This window comes from Macaca nemestrina, chromosome 20 (genome assembly GCF_043159975.1).
Source record: "Macaca nemestrina isolate mMacNem1 chromosome 20, mMacNem.hap1, whole genome shotgun sequence".
NCBI lineage: Eukaryota > Metazoa > Chordata > Mammalia > Primates > Cercopithecidae > Macaca > Macaca nemestrina.
Window position 1 is genome coordinate 56,566,246 of NC_092144.1, and position 25,896 is coordinate 56,592,141.

At 52.1% G+C, this 25,896-nt stretch overlaps 1 protein-coding gene across 1 annotated transcript in view; it reads left to right on the forward strand.

Annotated features, from left to right (window-relative positions):
- Nucleotides 1–25,896, forward strand: part of LOC105478578 (protein phosphatase 5 catalytic subunit) — a 39,107-nt gene continuing 13,211 nt past the window's right edge. The window contains exons 1-2 of the mRNA XM_011736033.2: nt 1–181; nt 6,624–6,865. Of these exons, the coding sequence (XP_011734335.1) occupies nt 61–181; nt 6,624–6,865 (363 nt within the window). The 5' untranslated portion in view covers nt 1–60. The remainder of the gene's footprint in view (nt 182–6,623; nt 6,866–25,896) is intronic.

Sequence of the window (25,896 nt, forward strand, 5' to 3'; positions counted from 1 at the left end):
CGCGACGGTTCGGCCGGGTGCCGCTGGCGGCCGTTGCCAGGGTAGGGGTCGCTTTGCGGCATGGCGATGGCGGAGGGCGAGCGGACTGAGTGTGCTGAGGCCCCCCGGGACGAGCACCCGGCTGATGGCGCTCTGAAGCGGGCAGAGGAGCTCAAGACTCAGGCCAATGACTACTTCAAAGGTGCGCCCGCCTAGCAGGGAGGGTGGACAGCGGCTCAGGCCGAGGGTGCCGGGCCCGCGCGGAACCATGGCAACGCGGAGCTGCAGTCTGGGCGCGGGGCAGGCACTACCAAGTGACTGGGCGTGGGGAGGCCCAGGATGGCGCTACCAAGGGGCGACATAGGGGGCTTCGGAGAGTGATACCTAGGAGTGGCGTGCGGAGCGGGTGCTACTCAGTGGAGAGACTGAGGAGGGCGTCACCAATTGTGGGGCGAGAGGGGGACTGGAATGAGGGCGCTACCAAACGTGAGGCCTGTAGAGGGCGCTACCAGGCAGTGACATGTGGTGGGGGAGTGAGTGATGGCGCTACCAAATGGGGAGTCCTGGGGTGGGTGCCGCCAAGTGGGGAGTAGAGGAGGGACAGTCCCAATAGAGGCGGCAATCGTGGGGGTGGGGAATGGATCATTAGATGGGGGGAACAAGGAAGTAGGAGATTTGGGCTGACCGAGGAAAAGGAATGTGATGGTGGGGGCCTTGGGAGTAGGGGTGGGGATCCCCAAGAATAGTATCACTTAGAATATTGAGAAAGAGTCAAGTGTGGGGCACCCATTCATTCATTAATTCAACAAATATTTATTGAGTACCTGTTATGTGCCAAGGACTGTGCTTGACTCTAGGGATATAGCAGTGAAGGAGAGAGATGTGGTCCTGTCCTTAGCTTGTAATTTTGCAGGTGAACCAGACGTGGAAAAAAAAAAAAACATGTAAATAAGTAAAATACTTAAATTGTGATGAGTGCTTTGAAAGCAAACCAGCAGCGTGATGAAGTAGAGAATAAGGGTTGGAGGCTACTTTAGATAGGGTAGTGGGGGAAGGCCTTACTGAGCAGGAAGCATTTAAGCTGAAGCTCACAGAGGAAGAACTGGAGAGGAGTGTTCCAGGGAGTTAAGGCAGCCTGTGCAAAGGCCCTGGGGTGGGGAATGAAAGGACACTGGCATGGCTGGGGCTTTTGCTAGTTAGCGGGAGACCAATAGCAAGATGAGATTAGGACAGAGGGCAGATCATGCAGGGTCTCCCCGAGTCATTGCAAAGAGCAGTTTGGAATTTTTTTTTTTTTTTGAGACGGAGTTTCACTCGTGTTGCCCAGGCCAGAGTGCAATGGCGCAATCTCAGCTCACTGCAACGTCCGCCTCCCTGGTTCAAGTGATTCTCCTGCGTCAGCCTCCCGAGTGGCTGGGATTATAGATGCGCATGCACACCACCATGCCCACCTAATTTTTGTATTTTTAGTGGAGACGGGGTTTCGCTGTGTTGGCCAGGCTGGTCTCGAAACCCTGACCACAGGTGATCCGCCCACCTCAGCCTCTCAAAGTGGTGGGATTACAGGCGTGAGCCACCACTCCTGGCCCTACAGGAGGACACACTGAGTAAGTAAATGGGACAGTCTGGACTGGAGAAGAATTTGGGTGTGATCAAACTATGGTTGGGAATGGATGAGATAATCTAGTAAGAGGGTCTAGAGAGGGGACTTAGGACAGATCCCGAGTGGAAGAGGGGGAGGCTAAGGAGGACCGCTTAGTGAGGTGGAAAGGAAACCAGGAAAGGTGTCGGGAAGGCGGAGAGAAGAGAGCGCTTATAGAACAAGGAGCTGGTGCCCTGAGTCCGATGCTGCCAAGGCGAGCACTGGCCATTGGCTTTGGCTCCGTGGATGCTGATGGTGATGTTGACAGGAGCAGTTGTTGGGGAATGACGGGGCTGGTGCAGCCAAGAGGGCGCTGAAGAGTGAATGGGAAGGGAGGGAGTGGAGAGAGCAAATGTTAAGTGTTAGGAGTATTGGTTCTGAAGAAGAGTGGAGAAATGGGGGAGGGTGGTAAGAAGTGAACGTGCGCAGGAGTTCAAGAGCAGCCTGGCCAACATGGTGAAACGTCGTCTCTACTAAAAAATTAGTCGGGTGTGGTGGCACACACCTGTAGTCCCAGCTACTGGGGAGGCTGAGGCAGGAGAATCGCTTGAACCTGGGAGGCAGAGGCTGCAGTGAGCCAAGATCACGTCACTGCATTCTAGACTGGGCAACAGACAGAAAAAAAAAAAACAACAACATGCAGTGTCAGGGGAAGATGGATTTTTTGTAAGGATGGAAGAGAGTAGAGTCCAGTAGAGATGGAGAATTGATTCTGCATGTGAGAGGGGAGACTTGCAGCAGCAAAACCCTGGAGAAGGTGGAGGTGGAAAGGATCTGGACCCCTGGAAAAGAGTTGGCCTCCAGCAGGAGCAGAAGCAAAGTATGGAGAAGTTTGATCTGGTGGGAGCCATGAGAGGGAGGTAGGACCAGTGAGAGATGAGGCCAGAGGTAGAACCTTGGAAGTCAGATTGGGGAATGTGGGTGTCATCCTGAGGGTGGTCGATGCCATGGGATGTTTCAAGAGTGGGGTGCCGTGGTTCAGTTACCATTCAGAAAAGATCCCTGGCTGCCATGCAGAGACTGGACTCCAGGGTAAGACAGGAAGGAGGCTAGATTAGTGGACAGGTGAGGGGTGGTGATCGCCAACCAGGCTGGAGGGACAGAAATAGATTCAAGAAGTGTTTCAGAGAGGAAGTGAGAGTGGCTGCCTGGAGAGAGGGTAGACGGTACTCCAGGCAGAAAAAAAAAAAAAAAAAAACAGGTGGCAAAGGCCCAAAGGTGAGCGGAACCTGGCATGGAGGCCGTGAGTAGGAGGCTGGAGGAGGTTACGATGAAGCTGCGGGGAGCAGATTGCGCAGGGCTGTGGGAAGGAGGCAGGGCTTTCTGGGGTGGGGTGGTGGGGGGATGGGGCTCTGGGGAGCCCTGGGAGGTTCTGAGTAGGGAAAGGACACGGTCAGGTTTGTGCTTTAGGAACACCCCTCTGGTGGGGCAGGAGAAGAGACTGTGAGGCCAGGTAGAGGCTGAGCCAGGAACCTGGGTAGGAGAGGCCAGGCCAGGGCTGGGTGGGGCTGGAGGGTTAGAAGGGAGTGGCTGGATCTGAGAAATGTTCAGGAGGCTGACTTGGCAAAAGAAGCGAAGTGACTGCCAGGCTTTGGGAGCTGAGGGATCGGGAGGAGTCCAGGATGAGGCTCAGTCTCAGCTGGGTGATGGGGTGGAAGCTGGACTTCCCTGTGATGGGAGCAGCCTGCATGAGGGTTGCTGCTCAGGCCGTGTCAGAATTCTGGGCCACAGCTGCCATTGGGAGGAGCCCGTTGTCCCCCAGGACCTGGGATCCAGGCTCTCAGGAGTCCTGGGGCTGGGCAGGCAGCCAGAGGGGCCTGGCACTGAGCTGTTACAGAGGAGAACGGCCCTGCTGGCCCAGGCCCCTCGCTGTCTGGCAGGCAGTAGCAGGCACAGCGCCCCAGGCTCCAGGGCTGTGGGAATAGCAATAAAAAGAATAATTACAGTTCACCTTAATTGAGCCTTGTGGTGGCCAGGTACTACACCGTGGGGTTTAATCCTGCCCGGAGGCTGGGAGATGGCTAGGAGTGGCCCTGTTTATTTTATAAAGGAAGCAAGGCTCAGAGAAGTGAAACCACTTGCCCAAGGTCAGAGTGTGTGAGCAGCAGGGCCCGGATATCCCCTTCCTCGCCACGTGCTTGGCTCCCATGTTCAGCTTCCTCCCAGAGCCATACTGGCCCTGTTGAGGAGAAGAGGGGCCCCAGCAGGGAGAAGAGAGGTCCCGGGGCTCAGAGGACTGTCCCCTCAACTGTGGCTGATTGCTCTGTAAGTTCAGGCCTATTCCAGAAATCCTGGGGGCAGAGCCGGGTCCCCGTCTCAGGTCTGAGTCAAAGGGAAGTGTCTCAACTGTCTTCCCCTCTCTCTGGGCCTCCGTGCCCTGCTTCTGTAAAATCGGGGGTGGGGGCTTATGCTTAACCCCTAAAGAGGCTCCAGGTCTAAGAGCTTGTGGGGAGGGAGCAGGCCACGGTTGAGAGCTCAGGCTGCCTGGGTTCAAACCCTGTGTCTTTCTCTACATGGTTGATGACACCTGGACAAATGATTTAACCTCTCTGGGCCTCTGTTTCCTTGCATCTAAAATGGGGAATGTCTTGAGGCTTAAATATGATCCTGTTTGTAAAGCACATAGAACAGGGCCAGGATATGGCATGTGGGTCGACCCGTGGAGTACTGGCTCCTCCCATTTCCTCTTCTTCCCTTCACTTCTTCCCTTCATTTAGTCACTCATGCATTCACTTCTTTTGCCCGCTTCTTTTGCTGCAGCTAGTTTTCTTTTCTTTTTTTTTTTTGAGACGGAGTCTCGCTCTGTCACCCAGGCTGGAGTGCAGTGGCCGGATCTCAGCTCACTGCAAGCTCCGCCTCCCGGGTTTACGCCCTTCTCCTGCCTCAGCCTCCCGAGTAGCTGGGACTACAGGCTCCCACCACCTCGCCCAGCTAGTTTTTTGTATTTTTTAGTAGAGACGGGGTTTCACCATGTTAGCCAGGATGGTCTCGATCTCCTGACCTCGTGATCCGCCCATCTCAGCCTCCCAAAGTGCTGGGATTACAGGCTTGAGCCACCGCGCCCAGCCGCAGCCAGTTTTCTTACACAAGTTCATAAAACCCTCACAGCCACCCAGTGAGGCAGAGCTCAGAAAGAGGAGGCTGCTTGCCTGCGGCCTCGAGTTAAAGATCTGCAGAGCCGGGTGGCAGGCCCTGAGACTCCAGGCTCCCCTCCCTGTGCCACTGGAGTAACAGCTGCCCCATCAGGAGTGCTGGCCAGGCGGCCTCTGGACCACAGCCAGGAGGCCTGAAGGAGTCCTCGAAGGCTCTGGCATTCCAGGGAGGGTCGGTCAGATCTGGGCTGCCTGGTTCTGCCCTTGCTTGTTTCTGGGAAGTCCCGGGCCCTGCCCTCTTGGGGCTCACAGCTATGGAGGGACACACTCATTACTTAACAGTGACAATGAGAGTGGACAGGGCAGGCACAGGAGAGCCCAGGGACTGGGGCAGCCCAGTCGGGGGCCTGACTCAGCCTGGGGGTAAAGGAGGGCTTCCCGGAGGAGGGGACACGTGAGCCATTTGAAAGATTGCCAGGAGTTAGCCTGGCAAAGAGGATTGTTGTTAGATTGTTGCTTCTCCCTTCTGTAATGTCAGTCCCCATCTCTCTCTGCCTCCCTCCTTCCTTTTCCTCTGGAGCCACTCATGGAGCCTGGGACTCTCTTCTTCCATCTCTTCACCCAGCTGACTCCCATCCTCCAGGTCTCAGCCCTGGTGTCCCCTCTGAGCTGCCCCAACCCTAAACACTGGGCACCACTGTCTGGGGAGGGCAGGGCTGTGGGTCGAAGGACTGTCGGAGTGCTCTTGAGAACATTAAAATGGGAGTGAGGCTGGGGACTCTGTTCAGGGCTGCTGGTAGAAGGACTCTAGGAAACCCCAGTCCACAGGGGGTTCCTCAGTAGCCCAGGGATACCCAGGTAGTAAAAGGCAGAGCTAGGGACTGGGCCCAGGCCACCTGCTCCTGCCTCTGTGCCTGCCCCTGTGCCACGCTGCTGCCCAGAGGTCACCATGGCATGGGGCGTGAAAGTGGGAACCTTTTGGTCTTGGCCTGGCTCAGAAGGCCCGCTTGTCACCCGCTGTGTGACCTTGAGCACAGGCATTTCCTCCCTGAGCTTCAGTCCCCAGATTTGGAGACAGGGTAATGCCATATCCCCGGGCTTGTGAGAGTTCAGTGAAGGGACCTGTGTACTAAAGCCCTGCATGGCCCTGGTACATCACGGCCCCCAGTGGGGACAAGCCTCTAAGGCTGTGCAAGCCTTGGCTCTCCTGCCTGTCAAATGGGCATGAGGGAGGGATCAAGCCTGGCTCTGCAGGTACAGACAGGGCATTTGACCTTGAGCAAGACCTCCATGGCTTGTCTGTGAGGTGAGCACCAGATGGTCCTTACTCCCGTGGAGACATGAGGATTCCACAGGTCACGATGTAAATGCAGGGCACAGCTGTAGTTCATCTCAAATAAAAATCCGACCTCTGCTTGGCCAGATGTCACATCCTGTCACTCCACACTTAGAACATCAATGTCCAGACCTCGCTGTGGCTGCTCGGGGCCCAGGGATCTGTCCCACCAGCCTCCCTGTCTCATCTGTCCTCCCCCTGCCCACTGTGCCCAGCTGCCCCAGCTCTCACTGGTGCTCAGACAAGGCTCAGCCACCTCTGGGCCTCTGCACCTGCTCTTCTTGCTCTTGGAGTGCTCTTCCCTCGGTCTGCTGCTAGTGCCCGGCTTGGGGCTGGAGGGTTGAGCGGGCGGGTGTGTGGAATCTCTTCAGTCCTGGAGATTGTGGCTGAGAGGACAAGCCCTGAGCTAGGTTGGTTGGGACAGGCAGGAGGGGCAGGCTGAAGAGATGTCTCTGGGCTCAGAGTGGCCCTCAGCTTCCCCGTCTGTGAACAGGGAGACTGGGCGTCACCCAGCCCAGGGCCTGTCCTCGCGGGGTTGGAGCACTGCCTCATGCCTCTTCCTGCATCTCCGCAGCCAAGGACTATGAGAACGCCATCAAGTTCTACAGCCAGGCCATCGAGCTGAACCCCAGCAATGCCATCTACTATGGCAACCGCAGCCTGGCCTACCTGCGCACCGAGTGCTATGGCTACGCACTGGGAGATGCCACGCGGGCCATCGAGCTGGACAAGAAATACATCAAGGGTTATTACCGCCGGGCTGCCAGCAACATGGCACTGGGCAAGTTCCGGGCCGCGCTGCGAGACTACGAGACGGTGAGCTGGGGAGTGGGCCAGGCCTGGCACCTGAGCCAGGCGGATACCGAGGGCCAGGCTGGCGGGGATGGGTGTGAGGAGCCATTCACGCCTCTAGTCACCACTTAGCCAGCCAGCAAGTGCCTGTGGGGCCCTGGGCCCAGGCCACAGCTCTGCTCAGTCATCTCACACTTTGTGACCCTGGGCCAGTTACCCTGCCTCTCTGCACCTTCCTTTCCGCATCTGTGAAATGAGGAGAACGAGAGGATCAGCCTGAAGGACAGCTGTGAGGAAAAGTGAGCTTCTGCTTTTCACATGAGTAGACCAGTACCCAGCGCAGGGTCGCGTCCTGTGATGGTTCACCTGATGGTGACTGTCATTGTTAGTGCCGGTGCTGGACAGGAGCCACACAGCCTCCCTTCTTCTGGTAGAGCTTGTCTCAGGGGCAGGCAGAAAACCCACCGCTGAATAGGTTAGCAAAATAATTGCAGATGAGGATCTGCACTTCGAAGGAAAGAGGAAGGGAAGTCGGGCGCGGTGGCTCACGACAGTAATCCCAGCACTTTGGGAGGCCAGAGTGGGAGGATTGCTTGAGCCCAGGAGTTTAAGACAAGCCTGGGCCACATGGGGAGGAGACCTCATCTCTACAAAAAATACAAAAATAAACCAAACGTGGTGGCACACACCTTTAGTCCCAGCTACTCAGGAGGCTGAGGCAAGAGGATCACTTGAGCCCAGGAGCTCAAGGCTGCAGTGAGCTGTGCTCTCACCACTGCACTCTAGCCTGGGGGACACAGTGAGACCCTGTCTCAAAAAAAAAAAAAAAAGAAAAAACAGGAAGGGTGATAACGCTGCCAGGGACAGCAGGCGGGATGTGTGTGATATGCTGATGAGGGAGGGGACCTAGGGCACAGTGAGAATTCTCTAGTGCCCTCAGCCACCTGATGAAAATCCTGATGCGTGAGGCCCTGCAGAGCGAGCGCACACCTTCCCACCAGGTATGCTCTGCACCTTCCTTCAGGGAGGCTGGCTGAATCATCGCAGCACCCTGGGACGTGGGAACTGGGATTACTCCCCTTGCACGGATGAGGAAACTGAGTCCCTAAGGGGTGAAGTCACCTGCCCATCTGGTTAGCGGCAGAGCTGGGATTTGAACCCAGGAGGTCTGGCCCTCAGGGCCTTGTCTCTCCCACCTCAGAGTTCGCTCCCTGAGATGGGGACGTGTGTTTGTCCTGTGCGTGGGGACGGTGCAGCAGGGGCTGTGTGTCTTGTGTGTCGAGAGGATTGTTATCCTGCCGCCACACACAGACACTTCACTCCCTCCTTCGGTTGCAGCCATCACACTTGGAGCTGCTTCTGTCATGTAGGGAGGGGCAACCAGGGAGCTGGGAGCCATGAGTCTGCAGTTGGTGTGGGGCTGAGAATCATGAGTCTGCAGTCGGTGGAGCCAGCTCAGATGACTGGACCGGCTATTGGCCGCTGGGGTGGAGGGTGGACTTCAAGCCAGGTGAAGGCTTGAGCCAAACATGGGGCCAGGGGACACGTGTTAGGATGGGGGCAGAGATGTGGCGGGGGGTTAGGGTGACACCTAGAAGGGTTGGAGCAGGGACAGCAGAGCAGAGGCCTTCCCAACTTGGGCTCTCAAGCCATTCTTGACCAAGCCCCTCCCTCATTGTCTCTTGGTGTCCTAATCTAGAAAATGGTGACGGGAGGAGTGGCCACCTCTGGGTGGCAGTGGCTGTGATGACGTGGTTGAGTAAAGGTCACGAGCTGCAGGGCTCAGTAATGAGTAACCAAGAAGGACAGTCGGTGTTGGGTTGGGGCAGGGCTCCAGGTGAGAAGGGGGCCTGGGGAGACAGTGGGGCAGAAGAGAGGAGCCCCAAGGACAGGTTTCGGGCAGGGTCTTCATCGCATGTGGGGCTACAGGAGCGTCTTTCCCCAGGGTAAGGAGCAGGAGCTCTTTTCAAGGCTCTGGCCCAGTCTAGGGCCCAAGCCCGCATACTCCCTGAGGCTGGACTGGTTGGCTTCAGCCATCTTGTGGGTATGCCACGTCTGAGCTATGTCCCAGGCCTGGCAGATGGCAGGGAGGGTTGAGGGGGTGGGGAATTCAGAGCCTTTTACAGAACACCCAGCACCTAAATTGTCATGGCCCATTTCCCCATGGGGGCTCTCCCAGCAGCATTGGGGACCCCCACATGAGCCTGAGGGCTTACCTGTCATCAGGCCATCCACATGCCTGCAGGCCTCCAGCCCTGCTCCCTTCTGCACAATTCTTCAGGCTCCGTGTGCCCTGGGGCAGTTCATCTTCCCAAGACTAGACCTCCTGCTTGCCAGATGCTAGAGTTTCCTGCTGGACCAGGAGCTCGCCAGGGAAGCAGAGCAAACACGTGACCTTGACCTTGGGCAAGGAAGCTCCCCTTAGCCTGAGTTTCCTCAACTGTCTGCTCACTCTGGGCCCAGCACTGCTGGGAGCCCTTTGTGCACCTGAATTCAGCCTGAAGCCTAGAGAGGGGATGTCCCTCCTCCAGGGTCACCCAGCAGGGAAGTGGCAGAGCTGAGACTTGAACCCCCAATCCATGCTTGTAACTGTTTCTGGGCCACAATCAGTTGAATAGCTTCAGCACTTTTGTCCTCGTCAAATAGAGAAAAGAAAATGGGTCATTGTTTGGAGCAAATGTGTATAAATATTGTTTTATGGAAATTACTTTTCATTTACACAAGTACAGATGAGTGTTGCGTGTGATACAAAAATCCCTGTTTTACATGTGGGCTGCAGGCAGAGGGTCTGAGGTCACCAGTGCAGGGGCTAGAGGGGCAGGCTCTGGGCTCAGGATGCCTAGGTTCACAGCCAGCTCAGATTGGGTAGCAGCTGCATGGCTCCCAGTGCCTTTTTTCCCAGCCTCAGTGTCCTCATCTGTTAAAGGAGGTGAGAATATAGAAATAACAACCAAAGAGTTTTTTCTTTCTTTGTTTTTTGTTTGAGGCAGTCTTGCTCTGTCGCCCAGGCTGGAGTGCAGTGGCACAAATCTTGGCTCACTGCAACCTCTGCCTCTTGGGTTCAGTGATCCTCCCAGTTCAGCCTCCCAAGTAGCTGGGGCTACAGGTGTGCGCCATCATGCCCAGGTAATTTTTGTAATTTTTGTGGAGATGGGGTTTCACTGTGTCGTCTAGGCTGGTCTCAAACTCGTAGGCTTAAGTAATTTGCCCTCCTTAGCCTCCCAAAGGGCGGGGATTACAAGCATGGGCCACGGTACCCGGCCCCAAAGTGTTTTTTCTTTTCTCTCAGTCAACAATTAACACAGAAAGTTTCTGTGACCACTGGTCACGAAAGGGAGTGGGGGTTTCTCCCTCCCGGCAACCAGGCAGTCGATTCTGCAGTGGACACCAGCTGGGTGTTCTCTAATCGAGTCAATTCTGACAGGATCTGTCTAAGAGATTGCATTAGATTCCACAGGTTGAGGACTTAGTCCCCACTTGTCCCCCAGTTCTGATGCTGATCACAAGACCTTATTTTGCCGGTGATTCTGACTGACTGGGTATTAATTAACGTTCCTGTGACCCACTCCTTGGGTTCAGTTAATTTGCTAGGAGAACTCCCTCATAGAATTCAGGGAAACACGTTTACCAGCTTATTATAAAGGCTGCTACAAAGGATACAGATGAGGAGATGCACAGAGCGGCGTGTGGAATGGAGCGCAGAGCTTCCCCGCGCTCTCCTGGAGCACCACCCTTCAGGAACCTCCTTGTGTTCAGCTATTCGGAAGCTCCCTGGACCCAGTCCTTTTGGGTTTTTATGGAAGTTTCATTATGTAGGCTTGATTAATTATACCATTGGCCATTGGTGATCAACTTCACCTGCAGCCCTTCTCCCCTCCCAGAGGTTGGAGGGGGCGCTGAAACATTCCAACCTTACAGTCCCACTTTGATTATTCCAGTGACCAGCCCCCATCCTGAAGCTACGTAGAGGTGGCTAGCCATTAGTCAACACATGAGCATGCAAAAAGGCACATCACTTTGGAGATTCCAAAGATTTTAGGAGTTGTGTGCCAGGAAACAGGACATGATGAATATCAAACCTGTATTTCCCAGTACCACTGGCCACCTGTGGTCTTCAAACACAGTTCCCTTATATCCAAAGAATATACAACTCAAAAGGTACTACTGGCCAGTTTGTTACTAGAACTCCATTAGGTCATTAATAATTAGTCCATCACATTATATGATTATGTCTCCCAGGCTGAGACCAGTCAGGTTTGCAGGTTTCTATTCAGTCTTGTCAGTTTCCAAAAGCAGGCGTGATCTCAGCAAATATATAGCTTCCCCCTTTCAGGCATTAGGTATAATTGAGATTAGAGACAATGTCACCTCTGACTCTGAGCCTCTTTCAAAGTGTTGATGTAATACTGGAGTTTTCTTAATTCATAACTCATTTATTCATTCCTTTACCCTCATAAATGTTCCTCCATCTCTTCATTTATACCTGTTGTCCTGAAGGAAGAAACTGAGGCAAAATTAATATAAGTAGAGATTTTATTTGGACCAAGGTTGAGGACCAGCCTGGGAGCCTCAGGTTATTTTGGGAAGTGCTCTAGAGAACACATAAGCTCAAGCTTTTAAAGACAAAAGGATACATCAGGAGAGGAGTGATTACAAAGGGTGTTTTTCAGGAACTCTCATTAGTTCAAAAAATAACATTGATGAGTAATTGGCTCTACCTTGTTAAATTACAGGGTGTAAGTGATGGTGTCCGTGTATGGCATTGTGAGGTTGATGTGTAGCTGTTTATGGAGTCTTACTCTCAAGTCCACAGAGTCAGTGGCTTCGGGGGATGAGTTTTTCTCAAGGTGGGGAGTGGGACATGACTGCTCCCTCATTCCAGTTCCTCTCTAGGCTCGATCATTTAAAGGGGGTTTGCATTACTCAAGGAAGAGTTTATTTTCTTTCTCATTTTTCCCATTTAGTCAGAATCTTTCTTCTCGAAAGCATTGATCAAAGTCTGAGTGTCAGAGTGTCCCTCGTCACTAGGAAGGCTAACTTTAGGGCAGGCCTGTTCCATGTGGGGGAGGGGGAAGGAGATGGCTCAGTGAGGAATTTTCAGAGTGTCCAGAAACTGAAGTAGGATGGCCTCACAGAGTGGCAAAAAGAAGACCTGAATCAAGTCACTGATTTATACAGCTGCGTCTTGTGTGTTGAATCATCTCTAGTCTTTAGGATACCAGGATTTTCATTTTCTTGGAAGTAAAGCAACAAGATTAGTAATTTAAATAGTAGAAATATAATGCACATAAGGATTATAATGAAAACAAGAATGTATACGCCAGAATGAAAAAAAGAGCCTTTTCCAGTTAGGGAGCCAACTGAACCCATCATGAGGGAAATGAAACCCAGCTTCTGCTTTGGGGACTTACTGTAGCCAAGATAGAATTCAAGATTCAGTACAAACTGCAGGCAAATAATAAAAACCCAAAAACAATGGTCAGGGCTAGAATCTCAACACAGATGTGCTACTGAAGCATCGTTTTTCTCTCTCCAGTCCCCCAGTTTTACCAAAGACACTAATAATAGCAGGACCAATTTATTCTCAAAATAAGTGTTATACTTTATTTGCATAAAGTACAGCAGGATTAGTGACTGACCATATAGACTCCTTTTAAGTTGGCTTTTCTGGAAAATGAGGAATTTCAGATTAGACTCCCCCCCCCCGAGATGTAGTTTTCCTCTTGTCGCCCAGGCAGGAGTGCAATGGCGCAATCTCGGCTCACTGCAACTTCCGCCTCCTGGGTTCAAGCGATTCTCCTGCTTCAGCATCCTGAGTAGCTGGGATTACAGGCACCTGCCACACACCCGGCTAATTTTTTTTTTTTTTCAGACGGAGTCTCGCTCTGTCGCCCAGGCTAGAGTGCAGTGGTGTGATCTCGGCTCACTGCAAGCTCCGCCTCCCGGGTTCATGCTATTCTCCTGCCTCAGCCTCCTGAGTAGCTGGGACTACTGACGCCTGCCACCACACCCGGCTAATTTTTTGTATTTTTAGTAGAGACAGGGTTTCACCGTGATAGCCAGGATGGTCTCGATCTTCTGATCTCGTGATCCACCCACCTCAGCCTCCCAAAGTGCTGGGATTACAGGCGTGAGTCACCGCGCGCAGCCACTCACCTGGCTAATTTTTGTGTTTTCACTAGAGACGGGGTTTCACCACGTTGGCCAGGCTGGTCTTGAACTCCTGACCTCAGGTGATCCACCCGCCTCGGCCTCACAGAGTGCTGGGATTACAGGCATGAGCTACTGTGTCCGGCCTTTTTGTTTGTTTTTTAACAGTCTCGCTCTGTCGCCAGGCTGGAGTGCAGTGGTGCAATCTTGGCTTACTGCAGCCTCCACCTCCTGGGTTCAAGCAGTTTTCCTGCCTCACCTCCTGAGTAGCTGGAATTATAGGCATGTGCTACCACGTCCAGCTAATTTTTGTATTTTTAGTAGAGACAGGGTTTCACTATGTTGGCCAGGCTGGTCTTGAACTCATGACCTCACATGATCCACCCACCTCGGCCTCCCAAAGTGCTGGGATTACAGGCATGAGCCACCGCTTCTGACCTAGATTAGACTTTTAAAAGCCTTTTGAAGCTGTAAAGCCAAGTCAAATATTCACCATCAGACTCTGCCTGTACCTTACAAATTAGGTGAATTCCTTCCCGACATCCCAGAATATCTTGAGGTTCCTAGGCCTGTCAGAAAATGACTTTTTTTTTTGAGACAGGTTCTTGCTCTGTCACCCAGGCTGGAGTGCAGTTGCACAATCATGGCTCACTTGCAGCCTCGACTCTCCAGGCCCAAGCGATACTCTTACCTCAGCCTCCCTAGTTGCTGGAACTACAGTCATGTGCCATGAAGCTCAGCTAATTTTTTTATTTTTTTGTAGAAATAGGGTTTCACCATGTTACCCAGGCTGGTCTCGAACTCCTGGGTTCAAGCAGTCTGCCTGCCTCAGCCTCCCAAAGTGCTGGGATTACAGGCTTGAGCCACCAGCAAAATAACAAAGTAACGTTCTTTTTTTTGAGATGGAGTCTCGGAATCTCCCTCTGTCTCTATCACTCTATCACCCAGGCTGGAGTGCAGTGGTGCAATCTTGGCTCACTGCAGCCTCCACTCCCAGGTTCAAGCAGTTCTCCCGTCTCAGCCTCCCTCAGCTGGGATTACAGTTATGCACCAACACGCCCGGCTAATTTTTTTTTGTATTTTTAGTAGAGATGGGGTTTCACCATATTGGCCAGGCTGGTCTCGAACTCCTGACCTTGTGATCCACCTGCCTTGACCTCCCAAAATGCTGGAATTACAGGCATGAGCCACCGTGCCTGGTCCATAACATTCTTTACTTACTGAAATGTCAGGGACCTTGTAAGGGAACTGTGTAGGTAACAAACCAGGCCACTCTTTTTCCAGGTCATTGGGTTTATAAAGTCAACCCCAATCTTTGAAAGCAGTCAGGTAATATCTGAAAATATGCTATTCCAGTCAAAAAGCCTTGGTAAAATAACCAGTGTTTTCAGTGTGTCCTGTTACAAAAGGAAACAGATTCTTATTGTTTTGTTATGCAAATAACTATATTGCCATAAAATATATTCATGAATAGTTTGTGAATTCTAGAGAAATCAGATAGAGAGAAAGGTACATGTTTCAATTTTGCTCACCAAAATATACTTTACCCAGCCAGTTGTGGTGGCTCACGCCTGTAATCCCAGCCCTTTGGAAAGCCAAGGCAGGAGAATCACTCAAGTCCAGGCATTCAAGACCAGCCTGGGCAACACAGTGAAACCCTGCCTCTGTTAAAAGAAAGTTATTATTATGTTTTAAAATAAAATAAAAAAGAAATATAACTGGACTTGGTGGTGCATGCCTGTAATCTCAGCTACTCAGGAGGCTGAGGCATGAGGAGAATTGCTTGAACCTGGGAGGCGGAGGTTGCAGTGAGCCAAGATTGTGACGCTGCACTCCGGCCTGGGCAACAGTGAAACCCTGTCTCAAAAAATTAAAAAAAAAAGAGGAATCAGCACTGTTTCAAACAAAAAGCCGTAAAAACCATTTCAGTCCTCCATCAGTTCAGGCCTGTGAACAAGTAATTAATTCTTGTTCTACTTGATACTGTATTCATGAACCATCATTTTTTTGTTAGAGTTCTGAAAGTTTTTACCTAGTTCAATGGTATAATCCCCAAAGTTATCAGAAACCAGTATTCAAGAATACTTGTCATGGTCTTTTCTGTGAATTTCCTTGAAGAAGCAGCAAATTTTTGACAGTAGCTGATTGTAAAATAATTTTTTTTTTTTTTGAGATGGAGTCTGCTCTGTCGCCTAGGCTGGAGTACAGTGGCACAATCTCAGCTCACTGCAATCTCTGCCTCTCGGGTTCAAACAATTCTCCTGACTTAGCCTCCCGAGTAGCTGGGACTACAGGCGCATGCTACCACGCCCGGCTAATTTTTGTATTTTTAGTAGAGATGGGGTTTCACCATGTTGGCCAGGATGGTCTTGATCTCCTGACCTTGTGATCTGCCCATCCTCGGCCTTCCAGAGTGCTGGGATTACAGGCGTGAGCCACTGCGCCTGGCCTGTGAATCGTGTTCTTATGTGTCTTGGAATCTCTTATCCCCTTGTGACAGCAGAGTGCTTTAGGTATCAGAGTGACCAGTCCCTTATTCATACCTTCCCGGCTGAGCTAGAGTCCTTACTGGTCTTCTCCTAATGGGAGGCCCTTTAAGACTCCAACACGTCATGCATGGAAAAACGTCCCCATACCTCTGCAAAGTCTCTGGTTGCCTAAAGAATTGGCCGGGCACGGTGGCTCAAGCCTGTAATCCCAGCACTTTGGGAGGCCGAGACGGGCGGATCACGAGGTCAGGAGTTCGAGACCATCCTGGCTAACACAGTGAAACCCCGTCTCTACTAAAAAATACAAAAAACTAGCCGGGCGAGGTGGTGGGCGCCTGTAGTCCCGGCTACTCGGGAGGCTGAGGCAGGAGAATGGCGTAAAAACCCGGGAGGCGGAGCTTGCAGTGAGCTGAGATCCGGCCACTGCACTCCACCCTGGGCGACATAGCGAGACTCCGTCTCAAAAAAAAAAAAAAAAAAAAGAATCCAGTGGGTCAGAGGGGTCTATTTTCTCTTCTCTTTGGGGCAAGAAGACTTACCCTCATGCAGCTTAGTTGGAAGCAGCTGCAATTTAAAAAGCATGCTGTTGGCCGGGCGTGGTGGCTCAAGCCTGTAATCCCAGCACTTTGGGAGGCCGAGACGGGCGGATCACAAGGTCAGGAGATCGAGACCATCCTGGCTAGCACGGTGAAACCCCATCTCTACTAAAAAATACAAAAAAAAACTAGCCGGGCGAGGTGGCCGGCGCCTGTAGTCCCAGCTACTCGGGAGGCTGAGGCAGGAGAATGGCGTGAACCCGAGAGGAGGAGCTTGCAGTGAGCTGAGATCCGGCCACTGCACTCCAGCCTGGGTGACAGAGCAAGACTCCGTCTCAAAAAAAATAAAAATAAAAAAATAAAAAGCATGCTGTGTAATTTCAGCCCAGAAGTGCAGCCACCGGTACCAGAATGCCAGTGCCATGACCCGGGCCTCCTGCTGTGAAGCAACGGTGGAAAAGGCAGTTTCCTTTGTTCCCCCTGAAACCCCAGTCCCTTGCTTGTAGACAAAGATGGAAACCTTCCTTCTAGAAAAAGAGAGGTAGAAAAAACCACTCAAATAAAGTCTAGACCTCACCTGACAAGAGAGGGGGTCCAGATTCAGGAGCACTCACCCTTTTGCCCCCAGTGAGACCTGTGGAGTTGGAGGAACACAGTGGGTTTGTTCTGGTACTGAGCATCGAGTCCAGGGGCACCCAGTGTCTGAGGGGGTACCTCTGAATCCTGCTCACAGGGCCGGGAAACATTGACATAACTGAGGAAACTGAGGCAGAATTAACATAGAGTTTATTAGGGCCAAGGTTGAGAGAATTGCAGCCCTGGAAACACTTCAGGTTACCTTGGGAAGAGCACTGGAGAACAAGGGAGAGGCTTGAGGGTTTTTGGTTTATTTTTAGAGACAGAATCTCACTCTGTCACCCAGGCTAGAGTGCAGTGGCACCATCATTGCTCACTGCAGCCTCAAATTCCTGGGCTCAAGTGATCCTCCCACCTCAGCGTCCCAAGTAGCTGGGACTGCAGGTGCATGCCACCATGCCTGGCTAATTTTTTTCTTTATTGTAGAGATGGGGTCTTGCTGTGTTCCGCAGGCTGATCTCAAACTGCTGAACTTCTGCCTCAGCCTCCCAAAGTGCTAGGATTACAGGTGTGAGGCACCATGCCTGGCCTGCTTGAGCTTTTAAAGCAAAAAAAGGACAAATGAGAAGAAGGATGATTATAAAAGATGTTTTTCAGGAAATATCATTGGTTTATAAAAATAACATTGATTAATAATTGCCCATCCATTGTGGAACTAGAGGGTGTGAGTTACGGTGTCCTTGGTTCGTGGCCGTCTAGAGTCCACATAGCACGTGGCTTCAGGGGATGAGTACTTCTCTTAAGTGAGGAGTGGGATGAGACTGCTGTCTTATTCCAGTGCCTCTCTGGGTCTGATCATTTAAAGGGGCTCACCAGATAATTTTTCTTTCTCATACCCACCCTTTTGGAAAGGACATTGGAATTGGCCACTGTGCTGGGTCTGGGTCGTAGGCAGCACACTAATCTAGCACATGCCTCCCCTCAGATCACTTCCATTCGGATAGGGTGCAGTTACATAGGTGCGGGACTAGTGGGCTATTTTTACCACCAGGCTATATAACCGCATTCACTGTTAGCCCCAGTTTCGCCAGATGGTGTGAAAGCACAACCCACTCCCATCCGGCCCTTGGGAATTCTGACAGAAGGTTTAAAAACATAGTTACGGTTTCTTAGGAATTACCCCTGCTTCCAGCACTGTAGGTATATACCCTTGGTGCTAGGACCACTACATCAGGTAGGGGAAAGAAAGAGAGAAATAAAATTTGTAATTACTGTACCAGCGTATTTCTGCCTTGGCTAGAACTGCAGAGTCACACCGACATCTTCCCCAACCCTCTTCCCCAGATTCTGCATGGAACGGTGCAGCTCGGGGAGTTTGAGAAGATGCTGACGGTTTGACTGAAACAGGGATCAGAAGGCGGCCCACCAGGAGTGAGCTGGAGATGCCCGGTCTCTCTTGGGATGGGATTCAAAGGCTTAGGGAAATTGGAATACTTGAGTGGATTTGTCACTTAAAACCCACTCACCCACACTGGAGGGTCCAGAGAACACACCTTTTACCAATACTTTGAGAAGCAGATTTGTGAGGGGGCCCCGGCATCCCTGGTTGCTCCTCTCTGCAGGCTGGACCTTACGGTGGGAACCACGGTCACTCAGTTGTAAAACTTACATGCAGTGGGAACAATTAGATCCGGGAGAGGCAGGGGCCAAGTGTCAGCACTCAGCTGCTGAAGGCAAGATGTCTGTCAGGAACACAGAAGCAAATCCACCATTAGAATAATCTGACTGTTGCGCCCCAGTCGGAGTAAGGGCCTATAGGGGGCCTGGTGATGAATGGAGTTTTAGCTCAGGTCTGACTCTGAGTGGGTTGAGTGGGTCCCTGGACCCCTCCTGTGGTTATTTCCCCCATTCCAGCTGCACAATTGGAATAAGTGTACTCAGCAGCTGGCGGAAAATCCCCACGTGGGTTCCCTAAGCTGTGGAGTAAGGGCCGTTATGGTGGGAAAGGCTAAATGGAAGCCATAGAGCTGCCTCTGCCTAGGAAAATTGTAAATCAAAAACAGCAGCACATCCCTGGAGATTGTAGAGATTAGTGCCACCATCAAAGACTTGAAAGATGCAGGGGCGGAGATCTTTACCACATCCCCACTCCGCTCTCCTGTTCGGCCCTGTGCAGAAGACGGCTGCATCCTGGAGAATGGCAGGGGATTATCGTGAGCTCACCAGGTGGTGACCTCAGTTGCAGCTGCCGTACCGTGAGGTTTCATTGCTTGAGCGGGCGAATGCATCTCCTGGACCTGCCGTGCAGCTTCTGATGTGGCAGGTGTCCTTTCTCCATCCCTGTCTGTGAGACCCACCAGAAGCAGTTTGCTTTCAGTTGGCAAGGCCAGCGCCACACCCTCGTTGCCTGCCTCAGGGACATATCCGTCCTTCAGCCCTGGGTCACAGTTTCCCTCACAGGGATCTTTGCTTTTTAAAACATTGTCAATGAAAATTGTTACTAATTTGTTATCTTTTTGTTTTAATAGCTTTTGGGGTACATGTGGTTTTAGTGACATGGATGAATTGTGTAGTGGCAAAGTCTGAGATTTTAGCGCACCCATCACCCAACTACTGTACACTGCACCCAGAACATAGATTTTTACCCCTCACCCCCTCTCACCCTGCCCCTTCTAAGTCTCCAGTTTCCATTATACCACTCTGTATGCCTTGCATACCCATAGCTTAGCTCCCACTTACAAGTGAGAACATACGGTGTTTGATTTTCCATTAGTGAGTTATTTCACGTAGAATAACGGCCTCCAACTCCATCCAAGTCTACAAAAGACATTATTTTGCTCTTGTTTTTGGTAGGGTAGTATTCCTTCATGGAGACATTGATCACCCTTCCGTTCTGCAAGCTATCACACTGGTCCACGACACTGATGGCATTTTACTAATTGGACCTAGTGAGCATGAAGCAGCTACTCTGTACTTACTGGTAAGACAGTGTGGAGTGAGGCAGTTCTAATAAACATCCTCTCGTGTATATCCACATGCATAGGTACAGTCATGCATTGCTTAACAACGGGTACTTTTTGAGAAATGTGTTGTTAGGTGATTTCATTGTGTGAGCACCATAGAGTGTGCTTACACAAACCTGGATGTTACAGCTTACTATGTACGCACCTAGGTTAGGTGGCATGGCCGAGTGCTCCTAGGCTACACGCCTGTACAGCATGTTACTGTGCTGAGTGCTGCGGCAGCTGTAGCACAACGGTAAGTATTTGTGCATCTGAACGTAGAAAGGGGATAAAATAGGGCCGGGCGCGGTGGCTCATGCCTGTAATCCCAGCACTTTGGGAGGCCAAGGTGGGTGGATCACAAGGTCAGGAGATCAAGACCATCCTGGCTAACACGGTGAAACCCCGTCTCTACTAAAAATACAAAAAATTAGCCAGTCGTGGTGGCGAGCACTTGTAGTCCCAGCTACTCTGGAGGCTGAGGCAGGAGAATGGCATGAACCTGGGAGGCAGAGCTTGCAGTGAGCTAAGATCACACCCCTGCAGTCCAGCCTGGGCAACACAGCGAGACTCTGTCTCAAAAAAAAAAAAAAAAAAAGATAAAATAGGCCGGACACGGTGGCTCATGCCTATAATCCCAGCACTTTGGGAGTCTGAGGCAGGCAGATCACAAGTTCAGGAGTTCAGGACCGGCCTGGCCAACATGGTGAAATCCCATCTCTACTAAAAATACAAAAATTAACCAGGCGTGGTGGCGGGCGCCTGTAATCCCAGCTACTTGGGAGGCTGAGTCGGGAGAATTGCTTGAACTTGGGAGGCGGAGGTTGCAGTGAGCCAAGATCAAGCCGTTGCACTCCAGCCTGGCAACAGAGCAAGATTCCGTCTCAAAAAAAAAAAAAGAAAAAAAAGAAAGAAAAAGATAAAATCTAGTACACGTGTTGAGGGCGCTTACCATGAATAGAGCTTCTAGGACTGGAAATTTCTCTGGGTGAGTCAGTGCGTGAGTGGCGAGTGAATGTAAGGTTAGGACAGTACTGTATATGTCTGTAGGCTTCATAAACACTGTACACTAGATTCTACTAAAATTTATTTTTTAAAAGTTTTGGTTCTTCAATAATAACCTAGTTTACTGTAACTTACTTTATAAACTTTTTAATTTTTTAAAACTTTCTCACTTTGTTGTAATAACACTTAAAACACAGATGTACAGCTGTACAAAAATACTTTCTTTATATCCTTTTTCTGTAAGCTTTTTTCTGTTGAAAAAAAATTTCTTCTGCTTTTTAAACTTTTTTGTTAAAAACGAAGACACGAACACAGACATTAGCCTACACAGCCTACACAGGGTCAGGAGATCAATATCACTGTCTCCCGCCTCCACACCCCGTCCCACTGGAAGGTCCTCTGGGGCTGTCATACGCATGGAGCTGTCATCTAGGGTGACAGTGCCTTCTGGATAGCCCTGAAGGACCTGCGTGAGGCCCTTGAGAAGGTGGTGGTGTTTTCAGAAAAATGTCCATGGTGGTTTGCTTGGCTTCTGTTTTCATCATGGATTTGTGTGAGTCATGGCGTTGCGCTAAGACACTCCTATGGCTGCGCTGTCACTAGGCAGTAGGACTATTTCAGCATGTTTATCTTCTGGGACCACACTCGTATATGCGGGCCATTGTTGACTGAAACGTCATTATACAGCTCATGACTGTATATGTGTCTCTTGCTCTGTCGCCCAGACTGGAGTGCAGTGGCGCGATCTCAGCTCACTGCAAGCTCCACCTCCTGGGTTCACGCCATTCTCCTGCTGAGCCTCCCTAGTAGTGGGGACTACAGGTGCCCGCCACCACACCCGGCTAATTTTTTTGTGTTTTTTTAGTAGAGATGGGGTTTCACCAAGTTAACCAGGATGATCTCGATCTCCTGACCTCATGATCCACCGGCCTCGGCCTCCCAAAGTGCCGGGATTACAGGCGTGAGTCACCGCGCCTGGCCCGTGTGTGTGTCTCTCTCTTACTGGTTCTGTCTCTCTGAAGAACCCTGACTCGCATGATGGATCTGCCCCTCATTGGGTCCTTTTCCAGAAGACACACCTGTGTTCTTCTTTCCTGTCTATGCTTGGAACTTGGGTGCAGACCTAGGCCAGATCTGGGGACTCCTTCTGCGCTCCCTAACCCTTCCTGGGATCTCCTGGTTTTTGTTCTGTGGCTTTGGGTTCCTTACAGCAGAGTCCAGCACAGTCAGTTAGAAATGCATGGTGCCTTGCAAGCGGATACTGGTGCCTGTACACCTGCAGCATGGATCTGTGAAAGTAACAGGAATCGTCACAACCGCTGTTTAATCCAGCACTCGCCATGGCCCAGGTTGTGACCTTCATGCAGTAATAACTCATTTCATCTTCACAGCTATCCTGCACAATGGAGACTTTCTTTATCCCTGGTTTATAGGTGAGGAAACCAAGGCCCAGAGGGTAGTTCCCTCCACTGAGGTTGCACAGCCAGGAGCTGGCAGCTGTGTCCCAGAGTCAGGCCGTAAGCAGGGCATGCGCAGCGGGTCCGAGTTTCTTGGCACAGCACTCACCCTTAGCTCAGGCAGTGCACCCTGGTGCTCTCTCCTCTGACTTACTATCCAGAGAATGCTGGGTGTAACTTGCCAGACTCATTCACCAGAAACTAACCCCCTAGGGTGAAAACCATCATGTCAGGCTTCAGGCTGTCCCTGGGCAGCAGCATTTCCTGCCCTGGAAACCTGACTTCCCCCAGCTGCCTGCATGCCTCAGGCGGGCACGGCTCCCATCTGGGCTGCAGCTCATTGTCTGCATGTTGGAGATAGTCAGAATGCCCTGTTACACCTTGTACTGTGGGTCCGCTCCACGTGGGATTTGATGCTGCTCTATCATCCCTCACCCTCAGTTTTAAAACCCAAGCAGTTCTGAAGAACAGTTCTGCTAAGTTTGGGCAACTCATTCAGTGGCAAAACCTGACCTGAACTACGAAGAAGCTGCTGGTGGTCTTGGTTACTCTCCAGTGGCATGTCTGGGGGTTTTGCTGCAGAAATGGCCATGTGTGTGCGTGTGATTGCTAGGTACTGCCGTGGACCTGCTGGGGGTGTCCTGTGATAGAGCATGTACACCAAATCGTGGGGGTTTTTTTGTTTTGTTTTGTTTTGGGATTTTTGGAGACAGAATCTCACTGTGTTACCCAGGCTGGAGTGTGATGGCACCATCATGACTCACTGCGGCCTTACCTGGGCTCAAGCAATCTTTCCGCCTCTGCCCCCCAAAGTAGCTGGGACTACAGGCATGCACCACCACACCTGGCTAACTTTTTTTTTTTCTAGAGACAGGACTCACTATGTTGTCCAGGCTGGTCTTGAACTCCTGAGCTCAAGTGACCTCCCATCTCAGCCTCCCACAGTGCTGGGATTATAGGCATGAGCCACCGCACCCAACCATCCACCAAATCACTTTACTAAAATCCAAAAAAATTCCCAATCCCCAAATACATGCAGCCCCCAGGGCTTCTTCCGGGATTGTGAACCTGTGTTACCATTTCACCAGCTCCAGACATCTTTACCCATGAGTACTCCCCACTGAAGGTAATGCTTTTAGAAACAACTTGTTTACTTAGCACTGTGGATTCACATGCAGTTGTAAGAAGTAATGCAGAAATCCCAGTTTTCCCTAAAGGTGTATCTGGCATAACTACATAAATATCACAGTCAGAATACTGACCTTGATACAATCCAAATGCCACTTCTTTAAAAAAGAAAAGTTCCATGTGAAGTTCTGACTCAGTGGGCCTTCAGGAGCTGAGTCCCCTCTGGTCCGGAGTGAATGACCTTCCCTAGGAGCAGGAGCCCAGCAGGGCATCTTCACTGTCCCAGCTAGACCTCGCACGTCGCAGCAGCTGCAGTAGCAGCGGGCCTTGGGATGAGCACTTGCCTGCTGCCACCTGGCATTAAGTTCTCACGACAGCCCTCCAAGGGGTGCGGGCACCACCCCTACTTTCTAGAAACTGAGGGAGGCTTGAGACGTGAGGCCACCTGCCCTGGCAGGCCTGGATTCAGACCCAGGAGGCATAGTCCCAGAGCCCGCGCTCATAACCACTGCCCCACGCTGCCTCCCTGGAGGGCGTGCAGTGTGCCCTGAGGCCTAAGCAGGGGAGGTGGCAGAAGGGGAGCCCCTCCCAGCGTGCATGGCGGAAATCAGGAGCCTGGACTTTGGCGCAGGTTAGCCTGGAAGAGAAGGGAATCCTGGCTTCTGGGTGGGCAACTTCACCTCCCCGGGCCTTGGTTTTCTGTCTGTCAGATGAGGATTGTGAAAACACTGCCATGTAGAGGTGCAGGGAGGATAAATGAGCAAGTGAATTGCTCACACGGTATTAGGCGCATAGTCAGTGCTCCAGAAGTGAGCTGTGTATTATTACTGCTTCCGCTGCCCCTGTTGCTATTCCCACTCCCTTTCTCCTGCCTGCATTGTCATTGTTTGCCTTCATCTTCCTTCCTAGCCCGCCCGCCCCCGGAGAATAGGAGAATAGGAGACTGGCGGGGAGGAAATGCTCAGTCACTCATTCATTTGTTTGGAGAAAGGGGGGAAGGGAAATTCATTCACTGCTGCAAGCACAGCTATGGCTGAGCCTCAGCCCTGCCCTCACAGGGCCCCCTTCCAGTGCAGTGGACAGACCGGTTCCCAGCAGGGCTCATGGCTGGAACAAGGGAGCCCAGGGGCCTTTGGGAGCCCAGAGAGGTTGCCTGACCCAGCCTCTGGGGCTTCCTAGAGGAGGGGACAGTGGGGCTGAGACCTGGAGGAGGAGGTGGAGGTGCGAATGAGGTGCTCTGGGCAGGGGCAGCCTGCACAAAGGCCCGGAGCCAGCACGCTGGGGACATGAGTGGTCTGGCTGGGAGGTATAGAGGGGTGGGAGGAGCCGCATGGGCCAGGACACATGCTGATTTGGACACCAGCCGGGTGTGCGCACATAACCGCTCCCCATTGGGAAGGATGCCAGGGGCTGCCTGGTGCTGTCTTCCTCCCCTGCCTTACACCCACCCACAGCCCAGGTGGAGCTGCCTGGCAGGGTGCCCTGGGCCTGCCCAGACAGGGAGGAAGCCGTGGCCTGCTAGGCATGGGCTCTTCTCACCCCGCTTGACACACACACCTGTTCCCAGCGTGGATGAGCCTCACCCCTCACCTCTGTCACACCAGCCTGCAGGGGTCAGTGGGTGTCTCTGGAGGTTTCTGACTCACACTGCCAGGCTTTCCACCAGAGGCCACCCCTGCTCCTTGAGGGACGGCCCTGGGGCCTCCCAGTCTGTCCTCTGGCACAGGAGCTGTGGGGGTCCGCTCCTGGGGAGGCTAAGGCTGGTGGGCAGGTCAGACAGGGTCTACATGACTAAACTGAGACTCAGAGAGGTGAAGTCACTTGCCCAAAGTCACACGGCAAGTAAGTAGCAGAGCCAGGATCCGAATCCAGCTCCCAAATCCAGTCTGCTTTTCAGGTTAGAAGATCCGAGTTTGCAGGAATTGGAGTAAATAAGATGGGGAGAGGGGAGAGGATAGGGCTCCCTTCACTGGGAACTTGCTCTGTCCCAAAGCCGAGCGCCCCACGCCTATCGTCTGATCTGGTCATCAGCGCAGCAGCCCCAGAGCGGGGACCGTGAAGAGTAGTGGGCGCCCACGTGGAGTTTCCTTTCACCTGGCACCACTGTGCAGAGTTCACAAGCATTCACCCGTGCAGCTCTCACCGTGGCCTTCTGAGGGAGATACGGTTCTCAGTCCCACCTCAGAGGGAAACTGAGCCACAGAAGCAGACTCACCTGCCTGAGGTCACCCAACTCATGACCTACAGAGCTGGGATTTGAACCCAGTGTCCGGGATCTGTGACCCTCAGTTCCTCTCTTCAGTGGACAAAACAGGGAAATCCTTTGTCCCAGGCCTCCCCAGAGGGTGAGCAAGGGAAGTGACAGCACTCAGTGTTGCTGCCCGCCTGCCCCTGCTGCGTGCCAGGCCTTGTGTGTTACTTATTTCTTCCCACAGCCCTGGCAGGGGAGCCCTGTGTCACCTCCCTGTTAGAGATGAGGTAACCTGGGCTTGGGGAGCCCATGTCGTCCAGCAAGTCATTGGCCCTTTGCGGGCCCTTCCTCTCATCCTCCTGCCGCCTTGGTAGTCACGATAGTAGCATCAGGACATGTGCTTGGGACGCCGCTCGCCCCACAGGGATTCTTACAGGGCACCCTGAGCCCATAACCCTCAGACAGGCAGTTGTTTGATTTTAGCGCACTCTTGGCTAAGATTGATGAAGTGCACCCGTGCG